The 24,829-nt window shown below is 46.1% G+C and overlaps 1 protein-coding gene across 1 annotated transcript; it reads left to right on the top strand.

Annotated features, from left to right (window-relative positions):
- Window positions 1–17,982: 17,982 nt before the first annotated feature.
- On the top strand, window positions 17,983–19,905 carry LOC147858466 (uncharacterized). Its single transcript, XM_087326694.1, has 3 exons — window positions 17,983–18,822; window positions 18,991–19,149; window positions 19,257–19,905. Exons 1-3 carry the CDS (start codon window positions 18,077–18,079, stop codon window positions 19,372–19,374), a joined length of 1,023 nt encoding a protein of 340 aa, XP_087182820.1. The 5' UTR covers window positions 17,983–18,076; the 3' UTR covers window positions 19,375–19,905.
- Window positions 19,906–24,829: the final 4,924 nt, after the last annotated feature.

Genomic DNA, 24,829 nt, shown 5'->3' with positions numbered 1-24,829 from the left:
TGCTCAGTGGAGAAAGTTTGGAGGCCCACAAACAATTATAAATGTAAGAAAGTGTTGTATGTGTCCAAATAGTCTACTTGTTTGTTACCCCGTATGAGATGTACGAAGAGTCAAGTGTGATGAGCGAGGGTCGAATATTATCATGATGATGTTGTATATGTGTAGGGAACATAAATGTAATTGTGAGCCGATATGTATGTGAACACATGCACACGTGTGTGCATGTGGAGGGATACAATGAGGTGTGAGTGAGTGTCCAATATGAATGCTCTAGGGGGCTTACACCCCTATGTATCTACCCCCTCTTGTACTATTTAACCCCTCAACGTTGAACCCCTTGGGGAATGAATGAAACATGAATGAACATTTCTCTCTATCTCTCTTTTCATCTCTCTCTCTCTCTCTCTCTCTCTCTCTCTCTCTCTCTCTCTCTCTCTCTCCCCCCCTCAACGTTGAACCCCTTGGGAGGGGGGTGGAGCCATTCTAGGCACCACCCCCCACCCCGCAATGCTCATCAATGTCATCCTTACCCCGCAATGCTTCTCAATAATTCTCAACATCTTCATGTCAATCTCTCTCACCATCATACTCTTCATTATCTTTGCTATTTCACCATGTCTATCTTCGTCATCGTTAACCACCATCATCCTTAACCCTAACCCTAACTCTAAAACCTACAACACCTGTGTTAACTCTTAGGGCCGGACAATGGCCTAACACAGGGTGTCTACGGAAGACACTTCACCAAAGGGGTGTTACGGCAACAGGATTAGACTCAACGATTAATCCGACTTAATTAGGTTACTTAGCATGATCGTCCTTCACATTCACACGCGTAAGATATAACAATGAATGCAGAACGGCAATTAACACAGAGAGATAACAACACTAAGCTTTATTAATTAACCGCTGCTCATTACATTGTATCCGGGCCTTTAAATAGGTTTCCGGTCTGTAGTACAAAACGGTGCCATCCGCACCTGTTCGGGATCGGTCCAGATCCGGAACGGCATACTAATTCTGGTCCGTCCGTCCACACTCATAGCTTACTTACAACCATTCCTAATAATTAAATAACTCCCCGTTTCACACTCTGGACTCCTTTGCCGGCCGGTAACACATGGCACACCCGTGGGACAGTACCTTGTACGTCGAATCCACATCCAACCCTTGCTATTCTTCGTCCAAAATATCCAGAATGCTTTGTTCGAGAGTCTCCAATTGTTCATCTGGAATTGGTTGTTGTTGTTGTGGTTGTTGTTGTTGCTGTTGCTGCTCTGTTGATGGCTGCTGCGACTGGTCCTTTGGTGGGTGCTCCTCCGTTTGTTGCTCTGACACCGGCGTCTCTGTCGTTGCTCCCTCCATTGTAGTGGTCTCCGGTTGACTGGTTCCGGCCTGGCCCTCGGCCGGCGACGGTTCCTCATCACTAAGGTTAACCGTTGCTGCTTCCCGTGCTTTTTCTTCCTGAACCCGGGACCGCTTGTAGCTTTCAAACTGGATTTGAGTGTCCAGCCTATCATCGTCTAGCTGAGCTACGAGTTGTCGGACCTGCGCCAACTGTTCATCCGCCATGACTTGGAAGTCATCGGCCAGCTCGTCCCGTATGGCGGTGAAGTCCTCAGAAGTCAACGTGTAACAATCATCTCCTTCCTTCCGCCGGTTTGCCACGTCTGCCCGTAGCAATTGGAATTCCGCCGCGTTTTGTGCCCATTTTATCCACCATCTTACGGAGCTTTCGTCAATCAAGCGTTTTGTCTGATTCAGCCATGCCCGGAAGATGCACTGAATCCGGCCCGTTCCCAACTGCGATTTGGTCTCCGCAGCTTGCCATTCCTCCTTCAATTGCTTGATGATTTTGACGTTGTCTTCCGCCTGCTCCTTGTAATGCGTCAATTGCCTTTGATATGTGCTTTGTAATTTTTGCAATACCGTTGACGCTCTCTCCTTTTCTTCCTGCTGCCGCCTCTGGAGCTCCATCCGGACCTTCTCCGCCTCGTCCAAACATCTTGTATTTTCCGCACATTCGTCGGCGATCGCCGTCGCGGCCCGATCAACTTCCTGCTGGAGTTCGGTCATCCGTTCCTTATGCTCCATTTCGAGCCGTTTGTAGTCCCGGTGCAGGTGCTCAAAACCATCTGTCTTTTGCTTGAGCTGTGCGTTGATTTGTCGACGGGCCCGGTCCTCGCGGTCCTTCTGTTGGCGGAGCTCTTCCTTTAGCCGTTCAATTTCCGTTTCCGCCGTCTTCCGCAGCTTGTCCTTTTCCTGCAGCACTTTGTCTTTTTCCTCCCTTAGCCGGTCGTACGCTTGATGGCCTTTCCGGAGGCTCTCCTCTGCCCGGCGGAGGTTCTCAGCAGTCTTCTTTAATTCTGCTTCTGCCGTTGTCTTCAATTCCCGTTTACGGCTCCTTAGCGCTTCTTGTGCGGCAAGTTCATCTCTCAATTCCGCAAGCTCCTGGGCTTGCGCTGCATCTCTCTCTGTGACGGGTTCCGTTGTCGGGGTCTTATTAGTATGTACAGGTTGGTCTAGTTCTTTATTCTGTACACTTACCGGAGTCACCGGTGATTGGATCTGTTTTGCCGTTAAGGCCATTTTGGCCATTTTTTCCGTGACCTGATCCAAGTCTTTTTCAAGGCACCGGATTCTGGACCGGGCCGTCTCTAGTTGTTCGGTTGTGACGAGCAACCGTTCGCTTTGCGCTTTTTCTTCCGCCTCAATATACCCCACTGATCCTGCAATCTGTTCGCCTATCCACCGGAGCCACAGGCTACCGGTGCATTGATGTTGTGCTTGCACGGAGGTTTGATAGATGGGCTCGCTTGTAGATGGGTGGTCCCGCCTGATTGCGCCGAGTTGCAATTCCGTTTCTACCCGTGGGCCACCCTGCTGTCTTGGTTCCCCTTGCGCTTCTTCTTGGTTGGCCGAGGGAGGCTGCATTGACCTTTCCGGCTCTAGCGGGATGGGACTTGCCAGTGTTGCCCGTGGTGCAGGTGTTGGGAAACAGGTCCCTCCGGATGGGAAGGGAGAAGATCAGTGCCGATGAACAAACTCGGTCGAGGCCGAAACCGGATGAGGAGTACTCGGCTACGGAGAGCCGGATGATACAGGCCCGGTATGAACCGGATGAGGAGTACTCGGCTACGGAGACCCGGATGGTGCAGACCCGGTATGAACAGGATGAGGAGTACCCGGCTACGGAGAGCCGGATGATACAGGCCCGGTGAGAACCGGATGAGGAGCACCCGGCTATGGAGAGCTGGATGACGCAGACTCGGTGAGAACCAGAGGAAGAGACATATTCGTAAATATGTTTCTGAGAGCCCATCGAGGCAATATTTGTAAATAGCCGAAAAGTCATATTAGTATAAATATGACTTAGGGCAAACTTTTAGAATGTTGACGTTGTCATTTTCTTGTTGGTGCAAGAAGTGAGAGCGTGTAACAATGTACAGGTTGAGAGAGAGAGAGAACGAGGTCGTTGCCTTTGTTGTAACCGCCACCTGTGGCAAAGATCGTGAGCACGAGGTCGTTGCCTCCGTGAACTCACTGTTTTGTACATTCCAATATAGTGACAGTTTGCAGCTTGTGGGCTGCCGTGGTTTTTCCCCTAGTTTGGGGTTTTCCACGTAAACATTCTGTGTACCCTTTTCTCTCCTTTGTGTCGCGTGCATTTGTTTCCCGTTTTTCTGTGTATGAAAAGAATCTTGGTTGTGGCCGAGTGTTGGACATAAGGAGCATTGAGTTCCCGTCAGCAGGGGCTTCTGAATCCGGTGCCATGCGCACCGGTTCCGGTTCCTCCCTTGGCGTGGGAGTCTCAGTATGGGGAGCAGGTGTTCCCTCCGTCTGAGGGTCCGAACGTTTCCCGGCTGCTTCAATAGTCCTTGCTGACAACCGTCGCTAGAGGTGCTCTGTAGGCTCCTCCTCTATTTCCTCTTCCTGAGTCCCGACATTGAGTTTTGCCGCCAAGGGGTCCGCTTCTCTATTCACCGGTCGGCGGAGTGTAACCTTTACGGGCCGTACTGGTGGTTCCTCCTGCGCATCTGTTGGCCGCTTTCGGCTGGCACTCTCCTTTCCCCCCCTGTTCTCCGTTTGCCGCCTTCCCCTTAGTGGCCTTAGAGGCCAACAACTGTTGTCTTTTGGAAGCAGTCTTTGGGGTGCCGTCTGCCACTCTTCCCCACTTCTTGGGCTGGACGGGTGGCACAAGCAAGGTGAGCCACTGCGTTACTGCGTGCCATATCCTTCGTGCGTCTCGGCCTTCTTTGCCGTCTTTGCCTTTGACGATCTCGATCGCCGCACACAACCCGTCTGCGATCAATACCGGCCAATCCACCTTGATCCCTTCATAGGTGGCGATGATCATCCCTGCCCGGTTCTGCGGCATGACAGGGGGTCTAGGGTACACATGGCCGTATTCGTGGAGCACACGAGCAATCTCGCGGAACAACATATCTCCGCCGCCCTGTGTCCGGTAGCCCTTGCTGGCTAGGGAGTACTCACCAAAATACTTGATGAGTTGCTCTGAGGTCGGATTGTCAATCGTGAATATGCCTCCCTCCGGAAGGCCTGTTAACGCACGGATCGCCTCATCCGTTATGACCTCTGTATCGATCTCTTTGATCACCTTGTCGGCTTCTTTGTGTGGCGGTACCTCCATAATCATCAAGAAGCCCTCGAGCCCGTGTTGCTTTAGCCATTTCTTGGCGGCTTCCAACAACGTTTGCGGGTCCATGTCTGTGTCGAGGTCGGATTGTGGTGGCAAGGTTGGCTGGTGATGAGAGTGAGAGTGAGAGAGAGAGAGTTCAGAAGGCGGGGGTTCTCTATGCGTAGGTTCTCGTCTGATGATCTTGCAGCACCTTGGTGCTTCTGTGCTCCTGGGTTCGCGAAAGTAGAGGGTCTCCACGCGCAGTGGTTTTTCTCTGTCCATTCTGGCGCCTTTTTCGAGTGTGTGCACGTCGTGTACTAAAATAGCATTATGTCCTGTGGTGGCACTTAAATGCCCACTACGTACCTTTTCGCTCCTCACTCTTTTGTCCATTCATACCTCGCTTTTGCATGATTACTTTGCTTTTTCTTTTTTCTTTTTTTTTTCTTTTTCTTTTTTTTTTTGATAAATTTTAATGTGGTGTGAGGTTAGTTGTCCGTTGGTCCTATCGGACCCTTACCGGCCTCATTCTCCCCTGTTACTGGCTTGTCGTCTCCTCCGTCTTGGTGGTTGTCGTTCCCCTCACAGGTTGTCGTTTCCTCACCGGTGTCGGTCCTTTGCTCAAATGGGTTCTTAGGCATCGGTCCTCTATATGGCTTCAATCGGAATCCGTTGACCCATTTGCCTAACACTTCGCCGGCAAGTGTCCCTAACTGGTAGGACCCATTATACTCACGTGTCAGCCAATACGGGGCTGGTCCATCTAAACCGTAGTTTTCCCGGCATCTTGCCCATCTGGGTCTGAAATACTAACACCGGCTTGCCGATTGCGAACATTTTTTCATTTCCTTTCCTGTGCCAGTCGACAAATGCTTTCCGTCGCCGTTGTTCCAATTCTAAGTGCAGGATGCTTGCTAGTCGTTGTTCCTCGAGTTCAAACAGCGTTGTTAACCGTATTGCCTCCGACTCCTTCTCGTTCAGCCGTTCCCGTAGCTGGATCCGTAAGCTGGGTACTTGGAATTCCACTGGCATTACCGCCTCTAGTCCGAACGCTAACCGGAACGGTGTTGTTCGGATGCTCGTTTTATATGTCGTCCGGTATGCCCAAAGCGCGCTATGTAGCTTGGTATCCCAATCCGTTCGGTTTTCGTTGACGATCTTCCGGAGGATATTCAGGAGCGTTTTGTTCATCGATTCCGCTAACCCATTTGCTTGCAGATAGTATGGTGTGCTCCGTTTATGGACAACGGCATAGAATGTCGTCAGGCTTTCAACTACTTGGTCGCTTATTAATTCGATTCGGCATCCGTAACGGCACCAGATGTACTCGTATAGAAATTTTGTCGTTGACGCAGCGGTGTTGTCTCTTAAGGCTTTGGCCTCCACCCATTTCGTGCAGTAATCCGTTGCGATGATGACGTACCGATTACCTGTTCTCATTGCCGGTGGTTTGAACGGTCCAACAAAGTCCAGCCCCCACTTTTGGAATGGCTCGAGTGGTAGTACAGGTTGGTGTGGCATACGAGCCTGCTCCGTTGGCTGGTCCATTTGCTGGCATAGGTCACATTCTTTTGCGTATCGTACCACATCTCTTAATGTCGTTGGCCACCATAGGCCACTTTGCCATATTTTCCTGGCCGTCGCATCTCCGGCATAGTGACCTCCGGCAACTCCGCAGTGGGCTTCCCTCAGTATGAGGTCCTTTTCATCGCTGCGCACAGCCCGTCTCCATATGCCGTCCGCGCCCTTGTGATAAAGTGTGTCTTGCAGTAAGCAGAAATGTCGGCTTTGCACCGCTAGGCGTTTCCTTTCGTCCCGGTTCATCTCTTCCGGAGGCAGTCCTGTGCTCAAAAACTGGTGCATATTTGTGAGCCACTTGTCTTCCTGTGCCACCGTCTCATCTGCTACCGTTTCCGTAGTGACTCGAAACAGCTCCGCATCCGGAAATTCGTCCGCTACTCCGTCACCCGTCTCTCCGGACTCTAATGGGCTTAAGTAATCCGCTACGACATGCTGTATACCGGTGTCGTGAAGAATTTCGGCCATAGGTGAAAACCGGGAAACATTGTCTACATCGGCGGGGTGCAGCGTGTGTACGCACCCATGTACATTTGGTGTGAATATCGAGGGCGCCTTTATGGCGCCGAAGAGTAGTCAAGTCGGGACAGACGATCCCATGAAAGTCGGGATTTGTCCCACATTGTAACGCATCCCTCTCCTTGGTCTATAAAAGGGAGGGAACGCCCTTTGTAAAAGGGTTGCCCATTTTGGATTAGAGGGTATACCGGTAGGTTTAGGGTTAGGTTTCTTCTGCTTCTTCTTCTTCCCCTTCGTGTTCATTTAGGGTTGGCTGCAGCTTATCTCCTGTGCAAGACCCCGCTCGGCGCGACGAGCCCGAGAGCTCCCCGACGGCGGCTTGACAGTAGACGACTGTTGTAAACTATCCTGGGGTGCCCCAAAAAACAGTGAGGTGCGACTTCCTACGCTCCGTCGGTCCCTAGTCCAAGACCCCCGTGGTCCCGCCTTTCTCCACGCACGCGCGTAACAACGCGACATATTTGGTGAACCCGACATGAAAGGCGGCAAGGGAGGATGGAGTCGGAAGACGACGACCTTGCGGAGATGGTGGCCGAAGTGGTGTTGGAGTCGGCACGAGTGGTGATGAGGCGAGAAGCAGCGCAACAAGCGGTTGGGCGAGTGGTCTAAAGAGTCGGTCGTTTCAACGGGGACAAAGTCCCATCTTACTTGGAAGCCTACAACGCGGAAATGGAAGAGCATGGCGTAGACGAGGTGTTGAGGCTGGAGTTCTTCTGCTGGGTCGTAGCTATCCGGAAGCATGCGGAAGTAATGGAGCTCCGTGAGGCTCATGGTTCGTGGGAGGCCTTCGAAGAGGCGCTCCTGAAGGCATACGGAGGACGGCGGAAGAGCTGGGGACGACACCACTTCGACTAGTGGGTAGCATCGGCAAAGACCTATCGGGGTGCAATGAAGGCGTTCCGGGAATTCGAGCGACAACTTGCTCGGCTCCCAGAGCGGGAACAAGGTTTGGTGAGGGCGGAAAAAGTCCTTTTGTTCGTCAAGTCGATCGACCGAGCGGAACGGGAAGCCATCGGGATTGAGCTCGAAGACGATGATGGAGCGAATGGGCTTACGGAGGACTGGTCGAAGGTCGGAAAGGTGTGCCAAAGGCTAGACAACGAGCGAGCCGAGAAGGCTAAGAGGAAGGTACGCGACGACGTGCCATCACAGCGGGAAGAGGCTGAACGGCAAAGAGAGTCGGCAAGGGTCAGCGTTGGGGCCAGGATTGCAGAGGCGAACGCAGCGCTCAAAGCGATGCTCGAGGAAGAGGGGGGATCGAGGCCAGAAGCTGAGACCGAGGAGACGGACTTGCCCCGCGCAACAGCGGAAGATCGGTACCACGGTACCACGGGAGGGGGTGCGGGACGAGTCACCCTCTCGACATGCGGAGAAAGATCGGCCAAGGACGAGGCCGAGATACAGATCGCAGAACCGGAACGTTGGGACCAGCGGTTTCGGGCGTGTCAGCCCGAGATCCCGGTCATTGAAGAAGCAAGCCCAGACGGGGCTTGCACGATCGGTAAGAAGACGACCGCCGACCACGAAGAGTCGGTGGCTACGGACAAGGGCGTAAAACGGACGGGTGATTCTTTGTGTCTTCCCACATTTGCTCCCAAGACAATGGCAGTCGGGCCCGAGTACCCACGTGAGTCCCAAGCGGAGGAAGGCGGCGGCGAAGGGCCAAGAATCACCGGCGAGACGATACGGGGAAGGAGCGGACGAAAGCCCACGGACCCGATTCCGGAGAACTTGGCATTCGGGCCCGTATGCCCATGTAAGACTGAGGAGATGGATGGCGGTACCGAGGAGTCCTGGCACGATGCCAGCGAAGACGGATGGGAAACGGCCTGCGAGGAGGCCGAGGACGGACGCGGCACGAGGCGATCGGCGTTCCGATACGGGTGGAGCGTGATCCGGTCGTGGATCGTTCGATCGGGTCCGGTTTCGGCATGAAAGAGCTGATACGGAAGGGGGTGCGGGACGAGCCGCCCTCTTTTACATGGGGAGAAAGACCGACCGAGCGAAGGTCGAGATTACGGACGAGAACCGGGCGGAGCAGACTCCCGGATAACCATTCCGGGAGGGAGGAAGAGAGCAGGCCTACGAAGAGGCCGAGGACACGGTTCGTCGGTACCACGGGAGAGGGTGCGGAGTAAACCGCCCTCTCGGCATGAGGAAAAGGACGACCCGGGACAGGGTCGGGAAGACAAATCGGGGAGGCCTACGGAGGATCCTTCACACCGGTTCTAGAGACTTCGGCAGTCGGCAACGCGGTCGACGTAAGACCAAGATACTGACGGTGGCGGCGAGGTGACGAAGGCAAGGGCTACGGAAGGGAGGCCTACGGAGGATCCTTCACACCGGTTCTAGAGACTTCGGAAGTCGGCAACGCGGTCGACGTAAGACCAAGATACTGACAGTGGCGGCGAGGTGACGAAGGCAAGGGCTACGGAAGGGCGGTCTACGAAGGATCCTTCACACCGGTTCTAGAGACTTCGGCAGTCGGCAACGCGGTCGATGTAAGACCAAGATACTGACGGTAGCGGCGAGGTGACGAAGACAATGGGCATAAGGAAGTCCGGTCCTACGGGATCCCCACACTTAACCAGAGACTCCGGCAGTTCAGCCAACGTGGCAACATGAGACCGAGAGAGAAGGTTGGTGGCGGCGGGAAACGGGACCCGGCTACGCGGAAGACACGAGGAGAGTCCGGGAGAGACTCAAACAAAAGACACCCGAGTTTCAGCAAGCATAAAAACGGAGTCCGGTCCTATGGGACCCTCACACTGATCCGGAGACTCCGGCAGTTCGGCCAACGTGGCAAAGTGAGACCGAGGGAGAAGGACGGTGGCGGCAAGGAACGGGACCCGACGACACGAGGTATCGGAAGGAGCCAATAGGGGTGAACACGGGGAGGTGTGTCAGGCTGGAAAGGCACACCTTGGACAGAACAAGAGTCTCGCGAGTGGCCATCACGGGCCAGATCGAAGCGTGACTACGGGACGGTGCTCGGCGCGAGCGAGGCCGAACGAAGGAAGCGGAAGACGGCACAAGGGAGGTGCCGAGAACGAAGGGACAAGTGCCTAGTGGACTGCACAGGGTCGAAACCAGGACAGCAAGAGAGGCCGGAGGAGGATCCTCCACACTCGCTTCGTAGATCTCGGTAACTCCGTCGAAGTAACAAAGACTAACACGGCAAGCCGGGGTGACAAGCTGGAGGGGGCGAGGGGACAACGGCAAGCAAAAGACCCAGGACCTGTTTCAGCAGCACGACGACGGGAAGGGCCAAGTGGGCTACTACGGGGTGTTCCTCGGATGCAAAGGACACCGGTATGCGGGTGAACAGCGCTGCACGATTAGGCCGGAAAGGGGCCGACGAAGAGTGCAACACGGGCAGTACTAAACAACAGACGAGGGTAGATGACACACGGAGGTGCCGGAGCGGAAAGGCGAGCGCGGAGAAGGCCGGAAAGGGATCTTCCACACCGTTTCGGAGACCATGGCGGTTCGACCCGACGCGGCGATGTAAGACCATGGAGAAGGAAGGTGGTGGCGGAAGGACGAAGGCGACGTGAAACATCATCGGGACATCACGATTCGACAACGGAGGCCAAGAGGGCTACCACGGGCATTCCTCTAGCGGAGGACATCGGGCATACGACGGGAAGCGGGGCGTTCATACGGCCGAACAAGGGCCAACGGAAGAACGCGTGCTACGGAGATCGCGGCAGAGGACCCATCGACGGGTCGAACGAGCCTACGGGGAGGCGAGCGCGAAGGAAGACTCGAAGCCATCGGATCAAACCGGCAGCGAGCCGAGATGCGGATCACGGGAGACCGGTTTCTCACCGGCCGAAATCTCTCACCCTTCAACCAGATTGGCACGTACCGGTGGACGTGCAGTTAGGTGGGGGCGGATGTCGTGAAGAATTTCGGCCATAGGCGAAAACTGGGAAACATTGTCTACATCGGCGGGGTGCAGCATGTGTACGCACCCATGTACATTTGGTGTGAATATCGAGGGCGCCTTTATGGCGCCGAAGAGTAGTCAAGTCGGGATAGACGATCCCATGAAAGTCGGGATTTGTCCCACATTGTAACGCATCCCTCTCCTTGGTCTATAAAAGGGAGGGAACGCCCTTTGTAAAAGGGTTGCCCATTTTGGATTAGAGGGTATACCGGTAGGTTTAGGGTTAGGTTTCTTCTGCTTCTTCTTCTTCCCCTTCGTGTTCGTTTAGGGTTGGCTGCAGCTTATCTCCTGTGCAAGACCCCGCTCGGCGCAACGAGCCCGAGAGCTCCCCAACGGCGGCTTGACAGCAAACGACTGTTGTAAACTATCCTGGGGTGCCCCAGAAAACGGTGAGGTGCGACTTCCTACGCTCCGTCGCTCCCTAGTCCAAGACCCCCGTGGTCCCGCCTTTCTCCACGCACGCGCGTAACAACGCAACACCGGGTCGGTGGAATATTTCGAACTCGAATTCCTGTAACAATAAGGTCCACCAGGCCAACTTGGACACTAGGTAAAGGAGTGCCGAATGATCTACATGGAAGGAAAACTTCCTTCCCAATAAATAATGCCGAAACTTTGTCACACTGTAAATCATCCCTAGAGCTTCCCGTTCCGTGGTAGAGTAGTTCCGTTCCGCTTGGGAGAGCTTTCGGCTGGCATAGTACACTGGCCGGTACCACTTTGGCTCCGTAAGCTGCATCAGTACGCTTCCGATTGCGATGTTGGAGGCGTCCACGAACACATGAAATTCTTTACTCCAATCCGGGGGCTGCACTATCGGTGCTTGCGACAATAGTACCTTGAGGGCCCTATACGCCCTATCCTCGGTGTCGGTCCACTGGAATGGTGTCCGATGTACGGCGGCATGCAACGGTGTAGTCAGGTCGGCCAAGTATCGGAGCATCCGGTTGTGCCACCGGATCTGTCCTAAGAACTGGCTCAATGCCTTTGTCGTTGCCAGCGCCGGTGCTTCTAATATGGCTTTCACTTTGTCCGGGTCGACTGCAATACCTTCTTGGCTCACAATATGTCCTAATAAGGTTCCACTGGATACGCCAAATACACACTTTGCCGGATTCAAGCTTAGCCGATATGCTCTACACTTTTCTAGACAAAGACGGAGGTGTTGAAAATGGTCCTCCTCCCAGCTATAGATGGCGAAATCGTCAAGGAAAACCTACATAAAAGCCGGGATATATTCACCAAAGATTTCCATGATGATTCGTTGAAATGTTGCCAGTGCCGTTTTGAGTCCGAACATCATCACCACGGCCACAAACACCCCCCATTCGGTGACGAAAGCCGTTTTCTCTTGATCGTCGAGGTGCATCCGGATCTGATTGTACCCGCTGAATCCGTCTAGAAAACTATAGACCTCATGACCGGCGACGGCATCCAACACTCCATCTGTGAACAGAAGTGGAAACGCATCCGTTACCGTAGCCGCATTAAGTTTCCGGTAGTCCACACAAACTCGAATTTTTCCGTTCTTCTTCGGTACGACTACGATCGGGCTCAGCCATGTCGCTTTCTTTACCGGACAGATAAAGCCAACTCTTAGCAGTTTGTCGATTTCCTCCTTGACTTTGGTGGCATAATTGGGATTCATCCGGTACTGTCTTTGTGCCACTGGTTTTGCGTCCTTGCTCAAGTGAATCTGATGCTGGTATAACTGAGGGTCGAGTCCTCGCATGTCTTCGTATGACCAGGCGAACACGTCGCGAAATTCCGTGAGAAGTGTGATCATCGCTGTTTTGTCTTCGGATTTCATCTCCTTGGCGATGTGCACCGGTTTTGCTTCGTCCGTGGTCCCTAGGTTCACCTCTTCAAGTTGCGACGCTTTTACGCGCTGTGAAACGGCCATTTCCCGTTCCAACGCTTCCTGCGCTTGCCGTAACTCTCAGATTGCGTCTTTATCTGGTTCTGCTTTAGTATCTTCCGGCTGCGGTAAGTATGGTGCTACTGCTTTGGCAATGTCAATTTCGAAGAGGGGTACGATCTTCGGGTTTTCCTGCAAGTACTGAGCTTCTTCTTCGTCAGCTAACCCTTCTAGCATGTTGACGCATTCTGCATACAACGGTGTACATTCCTTGCCAGTGCTCGTCCTTGGCTGTGTTTGTACCCGTACCTTGGCTTTTCCTCGCCGGAAGGTAATTATATTTTTCCTCCAATTCTGTTTGATATGTGCCATTTTCAACCACGGCTGCCCCAGCAATAGCGGGTATGCGCCTTGTGCCTGTAATTGTAGCACTACTGCCGAGATGTGAAATTTATGACCGCCAACGGTGACTTCTAATTTTCGTATTAATCCTGTCGGTCGCACTGAGCTTGTATCGGCCATCCGTAACCAGAACGGACACGGCTCCCACTCGTGGATTCCCAGGGCATCACACGTCCGGAGGCTTATTACATTCACACCGGAACCTCCGTCTATAACTGTGCCGGGGAGTTCTTTCCCTTTTACAATGGCAGTGATTATCGGACTGTTGGTGTCCACCACCGTTGGTCCCTCCTCCGGATTCGAGAAGAGTACCGGTGCCGGTGATGATTCTCCTGCCGTCATGGCCGTCTTCAGTCCTTCCGTGAATCTCGGCATGAGCTGTAGGAGTCTTCCTAGTGGCAGTGTAATCTGGCATTCTTGCAACCCCAGCCATGGCTCGTTCTCGGAGTGACTGTCGTCGGCAAGCCCTACGGTATTCTCCTTTTGCCGTTGTAAGTCTGTGACATTTTGCTCGTTTGCTTTTTTCACCCATTCCGTCGCTTGCTTCCGGATGGTCTCCTGCGTCTCCCATTCCTTGGCCATGCCCTTCGACCTTGTGGTCACCTGTTGCAGATCTGCCACTTCAGGGACTACCATATTTACTGTTGGTCGTTTGTCATAGCTCTTCGCCGGGCATTGATTACTACAATGGCCTTCCTGTCGGCAGTAGTAGCAGTAAGCTTTCCGGGTATTGCTGGATTCGGCATTGTCTGTTGTACTCGAGGCAGGTCCCGTGGTAAGCGCGTGGTTTTGGGCCGGTTGGCTGCTTGAAGCTCCTTGTTCCGGATCCCGTGGGTAGCCGCCGTTTTTAGTTATAGTTCTTCTTATTGCGGTACTCTTGACGAGGTTGGTCGTTATATCTGCCGTATTCCTCCCGTTGCTGACGATACTCGGGGGAGTGCTCCCGGTCATAAAGGCATGAATATATCCTTTGCGATTTTGGTGGATCATAAAGGCAGTAAATGTATCTTTTTATTTCTTATTTCCAGGACAACATTATAAGCGATTTTCTTTCTCAATTAAATTTGAGGTGCTCATCTACCCCACCTTTTCATCTTTTAGAAACTAGTCATACAATATATGGGCCTCTTACTCGTGGATTCAAAAAAGGTATTTCCATGGAAATCGTCACCTTTCTTCACACATGCTAGTGTCAAAATCTAAGTTGGGGTAGGTTGAGACGGTTATAGATTGAACATTAGTTGTAATTGATCCACCAAACTCGCAAAGGCGTGAACATGAGCTTCCGCATCCGGATCATCTCTATACTTGGAGTACTGGAATGGCATGTCGTCGTCCGGTATCGGTGCGCGGGCTGGCGGTGTTGGTGGTCGTTCTTGGTTTTTCTCCAGTGTCGGTGGTCTTTCCTCTTCTTTTGGTGACAGAGGCCTCTCCTCCTCGACTTCCAGTGTCGGAGGTCGCTCTTCCTCTACTGGTTCCGGAGGTTCCAGCCTTAGCACTTCTGATTCCGGTGTCGGTAAAGTGTCTGATCCTTCGTCCTCCAGTCCGCCCGGGGTTTCGTTGTTGCCACGGTAGTTCGTGTGCACGTTGTATTCCCCTTCGGAATCCGATTCATACGCTGAAAAGGCTTCTGCTTCGCCTTCTCCACTTGCCAACGCCTGGAGAAGGGATTCGGTTGCCCGGAGGCTGCTTAGGCTGCTGCCGTCGTCCGGGTGCGATTTTTGTTGTAACCAGAGGGACTCCTCTGCTACTCTCCGGATTACGTTGGAAAACGAGCGATCCGCTCTAATTTCCTACGCCGCTTGCTGGAAAGCCTCACGTCTCCTTTGCCTTTCGGCAAGGCGTCGAGTTCGATCTGTAACCAGGTCGTGCGTTGATCTAGTCATCCATTCATGTCGTCGTTCGCTGCAAAAACAGGAATCGTGGTCGCCAAAAACTATGTTAACTCTTAGGGCCGGACAATGGCCTAACACAGGGTGTCTACGGAAGACACTTCACCAAAGGGGTGTTACGGCAACAGGATTAGACTCAACAATTAATCCGACTTAATTAGGTTACTTAGCATGATCGTCCTTCACATTCACACGCGTAAGATATAACAATGAATGCAAAACAGCAATTAACACAGAGAGATAACAACACTAAGCTTTATTAATTAACTGCTGCTCATTACATTGTATCCGGGCCTTTAAATAGGTTTCCGGTCTGTAGTACAAAACGGTGCCATCCGCACCTGTTCGGGATCGGTCCGGATCCGAAACGGCATACCGATTCTGGTCCGTCAGTCCACACTCATACCTTACTTACAACCATTCCTAATAATTAAATAACTCCCCATTTCACACTCTGGACTCCTTTGTCGGCCGGTAACATTGTTAAAAAGGAGTGAGCAAGTGCATGCTTAGAAAATAATAGATGATGGCTAAAAGGGTTGTTTAACCTGTAGAACCAAATTAGGTTGCCATTTTATGCTTTTTACAAGAGATACGAAAGAGTTGTTTTGGTTTGCCCACAAGGGATTGCTTAAAACCTTTCTAAGTTCATGAATGTACACATGCTTAACAAAGGTAGTTGGTGAGCTTTTTGCAACGTTAAGAAGTAGAGCTCACCCTACTGTGAGACTGATTTACAAAAATTGTGTGTATTTTCGTGTAGGCAATAGAGCCCTCGATGAATGTGATAGCTTTATAAATGTGGATAGAGTTTTTTTCCTTATTTCCACTAGGTAATGTTGCATGTTCCCTATTTCCACTAAGAGGAAGTGATAATTTAAGTGCCATACTTAAGACACCACCTAGAAGGTTGAGCTCATATGTGTATGCTTTATTCACACATACAGACTTTGTGCAAATCGGTCAAAGAACACATGTTTACTCTGGTCCCATAGGTCAAAACTGGCCTCTTTATGGACGATAAAAATTCTAATTCTAATTCTAATCTCCATATTTTTTTACCAAACCCTTCCAAGCAACGTGTACTTTATTTTAATGCAAAGTTTTCTTTGTGTTTCAATAGCTTCTGAACAAGTCCAACATTTGATTGGACAATGTGGTTACTTAATCCAAGTATTAGAATGGGGTGAATCCTCGAGCATACATGTGCTACACGAACACCAAAACCTAAGAAGTGCCGCGAAACTCTGTGGTTTAGAATATCGCCATCTAGATCATAAAGTCCAATGACAAAAACTCTATACGTAATATGAATAAGAACATGACATATTTTTTCAAGTGTTCTTTGACAATTGCCATAAAGTGTGTTGGATTTGTTAGGACTTAGCATGAAGTGCATCTATACGATGCAAGTATCATTTACGTATCTTAAATATCAAAGTTGCCATGTTGGATGTGACACATTAAATAAGAGGATGGTTTAAGTTGTCTCGACTCTCCAAGATGAACTATAAAATTCTTTTGTGTTCTCTCTTTTGCTTTTCTATAAATGACAAGGACAATGATTACTCAAACAAAACAAAACACTCCACCAAGATGAATTAAAATGTTTGTTATTCACTAATATTTGTTGTATTATGACAAATGTAATGATGTAATGACAAGAACCATATCCCACAAAAAATCAGAATGAAATCTTTACTTCATTGACTTACAAAGTTTAATGATTAGAATAGTTATGGACTCGGTCATCACACTTATAAGTCCTCTTTTCCTCAACGCCGAAGTTCCAATTAAACTTCCAAATTTATCCTGGCAACATAATATAAAGATGAAGAACCATGCTCTCAAGAATTATGTGTTTGTTCTGTATCGCTCTCTAAATTCATGCACATTGAAATAAACCAGACCACCTTCAATATATTGAGGACTGTGACATAAGGCAATTATCAACCAAACAATTAAATACAAGAACAAACTTATTTTAAGCCATGGAGATGCGACTAAAAAGTAATACTTCTCAATTGGCCACGACTACTTTCTATAGACACCAAGTAAAAAACCATTCTCTAGCAAGTCTGCTACATATAAACTCTTTTGGGGCAACCAATTATTTCTAACAATATTTTTGTGGGTATGAAGAGACAACAAGTCTCTCACATTTGGCACAACAAATTATTTCTTGGCACAATAGCTTCAAGTATTCACGAGACTACTATGTAGGCCCATTTTCTTCTTGTGGCTACTCTAATTTTATTGCACATCATCATGATGTGCCAAATAATTTCTTTTAAAGTGAAACATTTGTGTCCCTATTGATTGTTCAGTATATGGTTCCCTCTTGATATGCCTTATTATTTCCTCCCCTGGCCATGTCATATCTGCCCCCATACTTTGACTAATTGTTAGAGCCAAACTTTAGTCTTACTCTCTTCCAAGCAACCACATATTACTCGGGCCTACACATGAGTTTGTCAGTCATTCATTTTTTTAGCACGCAACAAGTTAGTCATTCCGCGTTGAGATCAAGTGGTAGTTAGAGATAACAGAACAAGATGTGGGCCTACATTTTGACCCCAAGAACATAACTCTTGCTAGTGGTAGAGACTTCTCGTTGGTAAATTACTAAAGGAATAAAAACTTGATCATAAGTGTGTGAGTAGAAAACCAGCCAAAAATACTTATGTGATTAGAAATTTAAGATTATATGCATGTCTACATATCAATCTATCTTTCTCTAATAAATACTTGGTCAAAGTTCATAATTAAAGATCAAACATAACTAGAGGTTTTTCCATGGGAATATATCAAATTTCAATTGTAAGTTATAATTTAAGTTAATTCGATCAATTACTTAATATGCGCAATAATATTGATTAATTTAAAACATCCACCTAAAAGTATTGATTGATAAATTAACTTAACCTTTGGTAGATATAAATTATATGCATGTGTGGAAGTTTCGTTTTTTTTTCTCAACACATGTCATGAAGCCACTAGGACATTTCCTTGGTACTTTTCCTTAATATTTTTCTTTTTCAGTCTCCTTAGAAATGGTCTACGCACTCTTTTGGAACACAAATCCATAAATATAGATACATGTGTGTGTGTGTGTGTGTGTGTGTGTGTGTGTGTGTATCAGTATAGTCTATGTTCCTTAAACTACTCCATTTACAAAGAAAAAAAGACTCATATAACACACTCCATACCTATACTCATATATTGCACTTCCCACAATGCAACATTGTGATCTTAACTCCACTCTCATCTCCTCCTCATCATCTTCATCTTCTTTAGATAATTGCCTCCCCACCCTTGTCTCTCACCCTTCCACCCCGACCACATCTACAACCAAACATTGTGCCCCCTCCTTCCTCGACAATTATCTATCACATGAATTTTCCCATGATCTATGCACCGAGGATTGCTCCTCCCAATCAATTGGTCATATCACTATTATGGAAAACATTGAATCTTACCCGACCCCTAACTTTGAACTCAATCCCTCAAGGTTAGAGTCTAATTTCATGATGCAAGAATGTTTATGGGACACTTGTTGCTTTGAATCAGTTGGCCCTCCTTGCTCTGCTCCCATTAGCAAAGACAATACATATTTGGCAACCGCCCTCACATTATGGGATGACCATGTTGCATCTAATAATCATCACTCATATGGATCCCCATTTTGCACGAGTTGTGTCTCTAACAATCTCAATGATTCCTTTCACTCTTATGTGTCTGACATTGATGATTCCTTTCACAATTACGGCTCTGACAATGGTTGTTCTCTTCCCACTTGTGTCTCGCACACTGTTGATGATTCATCTTGCACCAACATCTCTAAGGTTATTGCTTTGACATCGTGTGAACAAGAGGATTCTATTGGCATCATCATTGACTCCCCTAAAGTGATGGATTCTCGGGTTTTTCCCAACAACGTGGATCCAAGCAAAAGTGAGGAGTACCCAGATGCTTTGATGGAGTAAGGATTATATTTGGTCAAACTTCCTTGATGCTACCTAAATTAACTTATTAATGGTATACTCATTATGACTATAATTGATCGCTTGAAGAAACTTATTAATTTATATCCAAGCTAAATTGCAACGGATTACTTCAATCGACTTATTGATATGTACTCATTCTCTAGGACCTCTAATGGTTGCGTGGATTGCCATAATGTCGATCAAGAAGAAGACGCTCACAAAGTGGTGAGATTTTGTGTAAAATCTGACAATCCCACCCTTTTTGATGGCTACACATGGAGAAAATATGGCCAAAAAGGAATAAAGGGTAGAAAGTTCCCTAGGTGAGGATTCTCTTAACATAAAAAGAAGAAGGAAGAAGGAAGTAGTTGTTACTTAGCTATGTCCCATGTATGCTTGAAAACTAATGATGATCTTCTAATTGTTGTAGGAGCTACTTCCGATGTGCTCAACTTGGATGCCCCATTAAAAAACACGCAGAAAGTTCCTCTGATATGGAAGGCTACATATTAACCACCTACATTGGGAAGCACAATCACATACCATGAATGATGATGATCTCATCATTTTACTATTTTTGGTCATGATTATACACATTAACTACATTTTATAGTTTGTGTTCACCATTACATAGTTGTAAGTTAAATGCCTTCACTAGACCTCCTAATGCTAGGTTTCAACAAGATGCACTTTTATGTAAGCATTATCTTAACGTCAATCTGCAACTCCCATTCTTCTTCATGAATGACATGGGGTGTGTGAGTGAGTGTGTGTGTACAACAAAATTCTCCAATGTTTCTTTGAGGCGAAGAATTCTCATTCATCTTTGGAAGTATGAAGCAAAAGCTCTTTGTTTAAAGCTACATGGGGTTTCCTAAGGAATTTATATTGTTAGGGATCGATTAGGGTAAAAATAGTTCTATTAGGTAATTAATGGTATTGTACTTTAATAAATGCCTCGAAATGTTGTTGTATACATTTTTTTCCCAACTTTAAAGAAGTGTCCACCCAACCTTGCATGGTGTTCAAATCAAGAATGACATTCAATGCAATAAAAATGAAGACTTAAATTGAATCTTCGTTGTGCCTTAGAATATTTGATTGTTCTAACTTCTGCACTTCAGTTGGATTCCTCTAAGGAAGCCTTTGAATAGGCTTTAACAAGCAATGTTGTTTCGTGTTAAAGAATTAGCGCTCTCGAGAGTCCAAGCGATGATCTTGAGGAGACCACCTTTATTTTCCTTTTCCTTTTCCTTTATTCATATTTTCGGTTAAGTAAGGTATTTTTGTTGTTGTCATTGTTGGGCTTGACTTGGTTTCTTTGTTGAGGAGCTTTACGACTTATTGTATGTTGAAGTTAAGGCTAGGCTTTGACATAGTCCAACCATAAAACAAAGTAGAGACTTTTATTTACATGTCATACATCTCTTAGAAGCTTTATTGGATGAAAGTTGAATTGAGTACATACAATGGTCTAAAGGGAGTATGCAATATCATTTGGACTTCTAGTCCTTCTTGCTTATTGAACATTTTTTGGAAATATTTATATTATATGAAAATAAATAGCCATAGAGATCCATGAATCTCAATCTTATCTCATTACATTTCACAAAGTAACTTTGTTTATGTACTTATTTGTACCGTGATTTGATTCATCGATTTCGTTTTTTGCCTCACCAAGTTTTTTCGTTTTGTTTAAGGGCAAAAGTGTTTAATTGTCAAATCCAAGAAATTGATTTCTAAGAGAGAATCCCATCCGATTGGAAACAATGCAGAAAAGAAACGCTATTTAAAAGCAACATTCTTGAAAGCAAAACATATTGCAATGTTTTGCGAAGAGATAGTAAACGGCCCATTAAAAAGACTTATTAATAAGGAGATGACAGTTTTTATTTCCAACAGATAGTTTTTTCTTTGTAGCTTCGGTTTTCATTATCAACTCCATTGTACCAATACATGCAAGTTGCCATACATTTTGGGAGAAAAGGGATTTTAGGTGACCAAAAAATGCACATCAGATATGTCAATTTGTTGATGTTTTAATTGATGAGAAATCATGATTTGAACCTTGTATAGGGTTACAAACATAATATTAAGATTTCATCTATTTCAATGAGCACACATTGAAAGAATTTGTCTACTTATTGGCCCCATCTAGTTATTTATACATTTACCCGACAAAACTTGGATAGGTGCAAGTGGAAAGTCCCATGAGGAAGTGTGTTGTTGATCCCTTGAACACTATGCTCCCTATTTAAGAAGTGGAAGTGTAAGGTCTCATGATGAATTATGATGTCGATCACTTAGGCACAATGTTCTCTATTTATGAAGCACACATGGACCTAGCCTAGGGCATGGAATAGTCGTGAATCATGTGGTTCCTTACACACTTCTTGAACCCAAGCTTTCATGAATTGTCAAGTCTATGCATGATTTGTGAGATTATACGCAAAGTGCTCACAAAGTTGTGAATTGTACTAAAATTGAAGGTGCTCAAGTTTGTATACTCTTTTCTATCTTAATGAGGTAAACAAATCCTTCAACGAGCCATCATTTGTACATTCTTGCATTCAATTATTCAAACTTTGGTTTACATTAGTGACACTAAACTAGCCACACTAGACATTGAAATGGTCCCTTTCTTCGTAATTCATGTATACAATTGTGGAGATAAACACCCCCCAACTAAAACTCTTGAATATACCGAAAGCGCAATGGGGAATACTAAAGATTTTGCATCATTTCTTCCACATACTAAGCTTATTAAATGTTGTAACACCATGCTTGGGAGAATTAACAAGCACGTTAATATATACTTGATCATAAACAATAACCTTACATATTTGGTCACAAACAAAGCAATGCCAAGTGAAAACCTCAAAGGCTCTAGGGCTTAAAACATGAGTAAATAGATACGCTATTATCTATCCAATGTTATAAATAATGAATTTGTGTAGGCAATTTATGTATTAGTTTACAAGTGAGCCTCAACTTCGTTGAACACACTTTTTTACCCCACATGTAAACATCGTTAACATTCTAGTTGCTACATTGGCCTAAGATATCATTAAGGTTGTTATTTTTATACGGTGTGTATAATATCTTGACTCACTATGCAATAGTGTAGTGACGTTTTAACACACCACACCAAGTACTACAATAATGCATTGACCTTGATAACATAATGAGCCAAGTCAAGTGCGACAATAATGTGTTGATCTTCATATATCATGTGACAATAGTACATTGACCTTCCAAGAACAATGAGCCAAAGTGTCAAAATAGTGTATTTTAATGCATAGCATAATGGGCCAAGCACAATTCTATTAGGTTCTTGTTCCATATGATTAAACTCTTTATACTTCCACTTTGTGTAGTCTCAATTAGATTTGATTTCATCTCCCAACTGTTGTTTATTTTATTTATATTATATGCAATTACAACTAATGTTCAATCTATAACCGTCTCAACCTACCCCAACTTAGATTTTGACACTAGCATGTGTGAAGAAAGGTGACGATTTCCATGGAAATACCTTTTTTGAATCCACGAGTAAGAGGCCCATATATTGTATGACTAGTTTCTAAAAGATGAAAAGGTGGGGCAGATGAGCACCTCAAATTTAATTGAGAAAGAAAATCGCTTATAATGTTGTCCTGGAAATAAGAAATAAAAAGATACATTTACTGCCTTTATGATCCACCAAACTCGCAAAGGATATATTCATGCCTTCATTCATTGTTCATGTAAAGGGATCCGATAAATATCTCTCAATTTCTTGTGCATAAGAAGAGCGCGAATATTGTGTCTCATTAAGTTTTTTTCCGATTGTGTTTGTTGACTCAGTTAATTCACAATGCATTTTCAAAGCCATTTCAATTGGGCCATGACACAGTTTTTTTTTTTTTTTTTGTACTTTTATAATGAGCTCTTTGTTCACTAAAGTCCCCTAAAGAAACAAATTACTTTACTTATGCAAATGAGATATGTATGTTTTAGAAGATAAATTTATGAGATTTACAGCTAGTGCAATGGCAAGAAACTGTTTTTTATTTTTAATGTGTTTGATACTTGAAACTCTATAAATGTTATATGTATATGTACCTTTTCATATGTTTTCCGTGTCTTCGAACTCAACATGGTCATGCATGGTTGACAACATTTAGGCTCGACATTTATTTTACCATCTTATCAAACGTAATACATTGGCTAGAACCATTTTGATTTTCTTGCAGTTGATTTAGATTATTGAGTAAGATTTCTAGCATTAGAACCGCGTGGAACATGCTTGCAATCTTTACCATTATCGTCAATTTGTGTTAATCTTATAAGAATAAAATCCACACATGACACGCTCTTTTTGGTATTCACATTGATAAATGAATTTATTTACCCTTAATTGTTCCCAACAAGATTGAAGCCTGCATGTAGGAATCTCCTATAAAGTATCAATTTGTGTACTTTTTACTTTTTGTGAGTATAGGATTGAGGTGGCCCATGAGTTAGGACTAATGAGTTGTAAGTGACAAAGGAGCATTTAATACAAAGAAGTGAAGTCACTTAGGAAAATACAGAAACACAGAATTTAATGCCCACACTTAATAAGAGAAGTTGTCGGAGTGAGTCGCAGATGACCTACACTAATCAATGGTCCTCACATTTAAATAGAGGTGTTATTGGTTCGGGTCATTATTACACAATATGGCTTGGTCATCTATAATTACAAAGAGCCCGAGGTCCAACCTTCAATGTGATAAATTAGGCATGTGGTTATTAAATAGAAATTGTATACATTATATTAGGAATCAAGGACAAGGATCATAATCAACCACCTAATGATCAAAGGGCACCCCTATATTAGGATTCAAGAAGAATGTAATACAAAGAACGAGTTGAGGGATTAGCTTAGTATTCTTGTTGCTATTCGTTAAGTGACAATACTAAGATTACTATGTTGTAACATCAACTATCTTAATTGGTCTACTTTGGTTCTCTAATTGTTGTCATCTCAAATCTCTCTTGCTACTATTTGACGTCAAGTGTTATTTCAATGTTTTGCTACCAAACATGTTATCTCTATCACCCAGTGTCCAATCTGAACGTTTCTTTGCCACCTTTCATGTCAATCCTATACCGATCAATTACCACCAACACACTAAGGGTTGATTCCCTCTCCTCCCTGGGATGCACCATACTCCATGCTTGAGTTCCTATGATCACTTGTAATAATCAATATGATACCCTAACAAACAAAGGTGAAGAAGTCCACTAGCGACATCACTAGACGACCACAACCAACAATGAGATTTGGTTTTAGGTTCCATTCACTAGGTCACGAGGTGGACGGACAACCATTGGACGATAGGCGTTGAATAGCAACCATACCATATGCCTTATTGCGTGAGCTTGAGGTTAACAAAAGTGGTAAGGCATAATAATACGCGCAATTTATGACTCGACGCCTCTGTGTATTCATTGGTATGATACACTTTAGGCTTCCACACTAATTCCTTGCATGAACAATTGGTCATTAGCCAATATAAGTGTGTGTTTATATTGAAGAGTCGATTAAGTGTAGGCTTTTTTTTATGATCCAATGATTGATAGCTTCATAAGGTTGAAACTAAGCATGAAATGTTCATAAGAGTTAATGAACTCATTTTGCATTTAGAATTCTTGATGGGGTTTTAATATCTAATCATGCAAGCTTTCAGAGCTCATTAAATTAATTCATAACAATGGTTTATGGTCATCTAATACCTACTTATGCAAGTCTTTTGGCCTTAATTAGATAATATTCCAAGACATTGTGGGCTTCAAATAGTTAAATTAGGGAAGAACTTGTCCACAAGCTCAAATAGGTACTAACGCAAGTTGTTGGGGTTGGCCTAATTAGCTACTGAATTGATGTGAATATGAGTTTAGGTGTTTGTGTCCCTTGTGTGAATATGCAATCGTAGAGTTAAGGGTTTCTTTTGGTTCACAATGATTTCTGTTTCTCTA

The sequence above is a fragment of the Azolla caroliniana genome, unplaced genomic scaffold (genome assembly GCF_043228905.1).
Source record: "Azolla caroliniana isolate FFs.n. ecotype wild unplaced genomic scaffold, voAzoCaro1.0.p SCAF_11, whole genome shotgun sequence".
Taxonomy (NCBI): domain Eukaryota; kingdom Viridiplantae; phylum Streptophyta; class Polypodiopsida; order Salviniales; family Salviniaceae; genus Azolla; species Azolla caroliniana.
The sequence above is the reverse complement of the archived record's forward strand: the minus strand, read 5'-3'. Positions and strand labels throughout refer to the sequence as shown.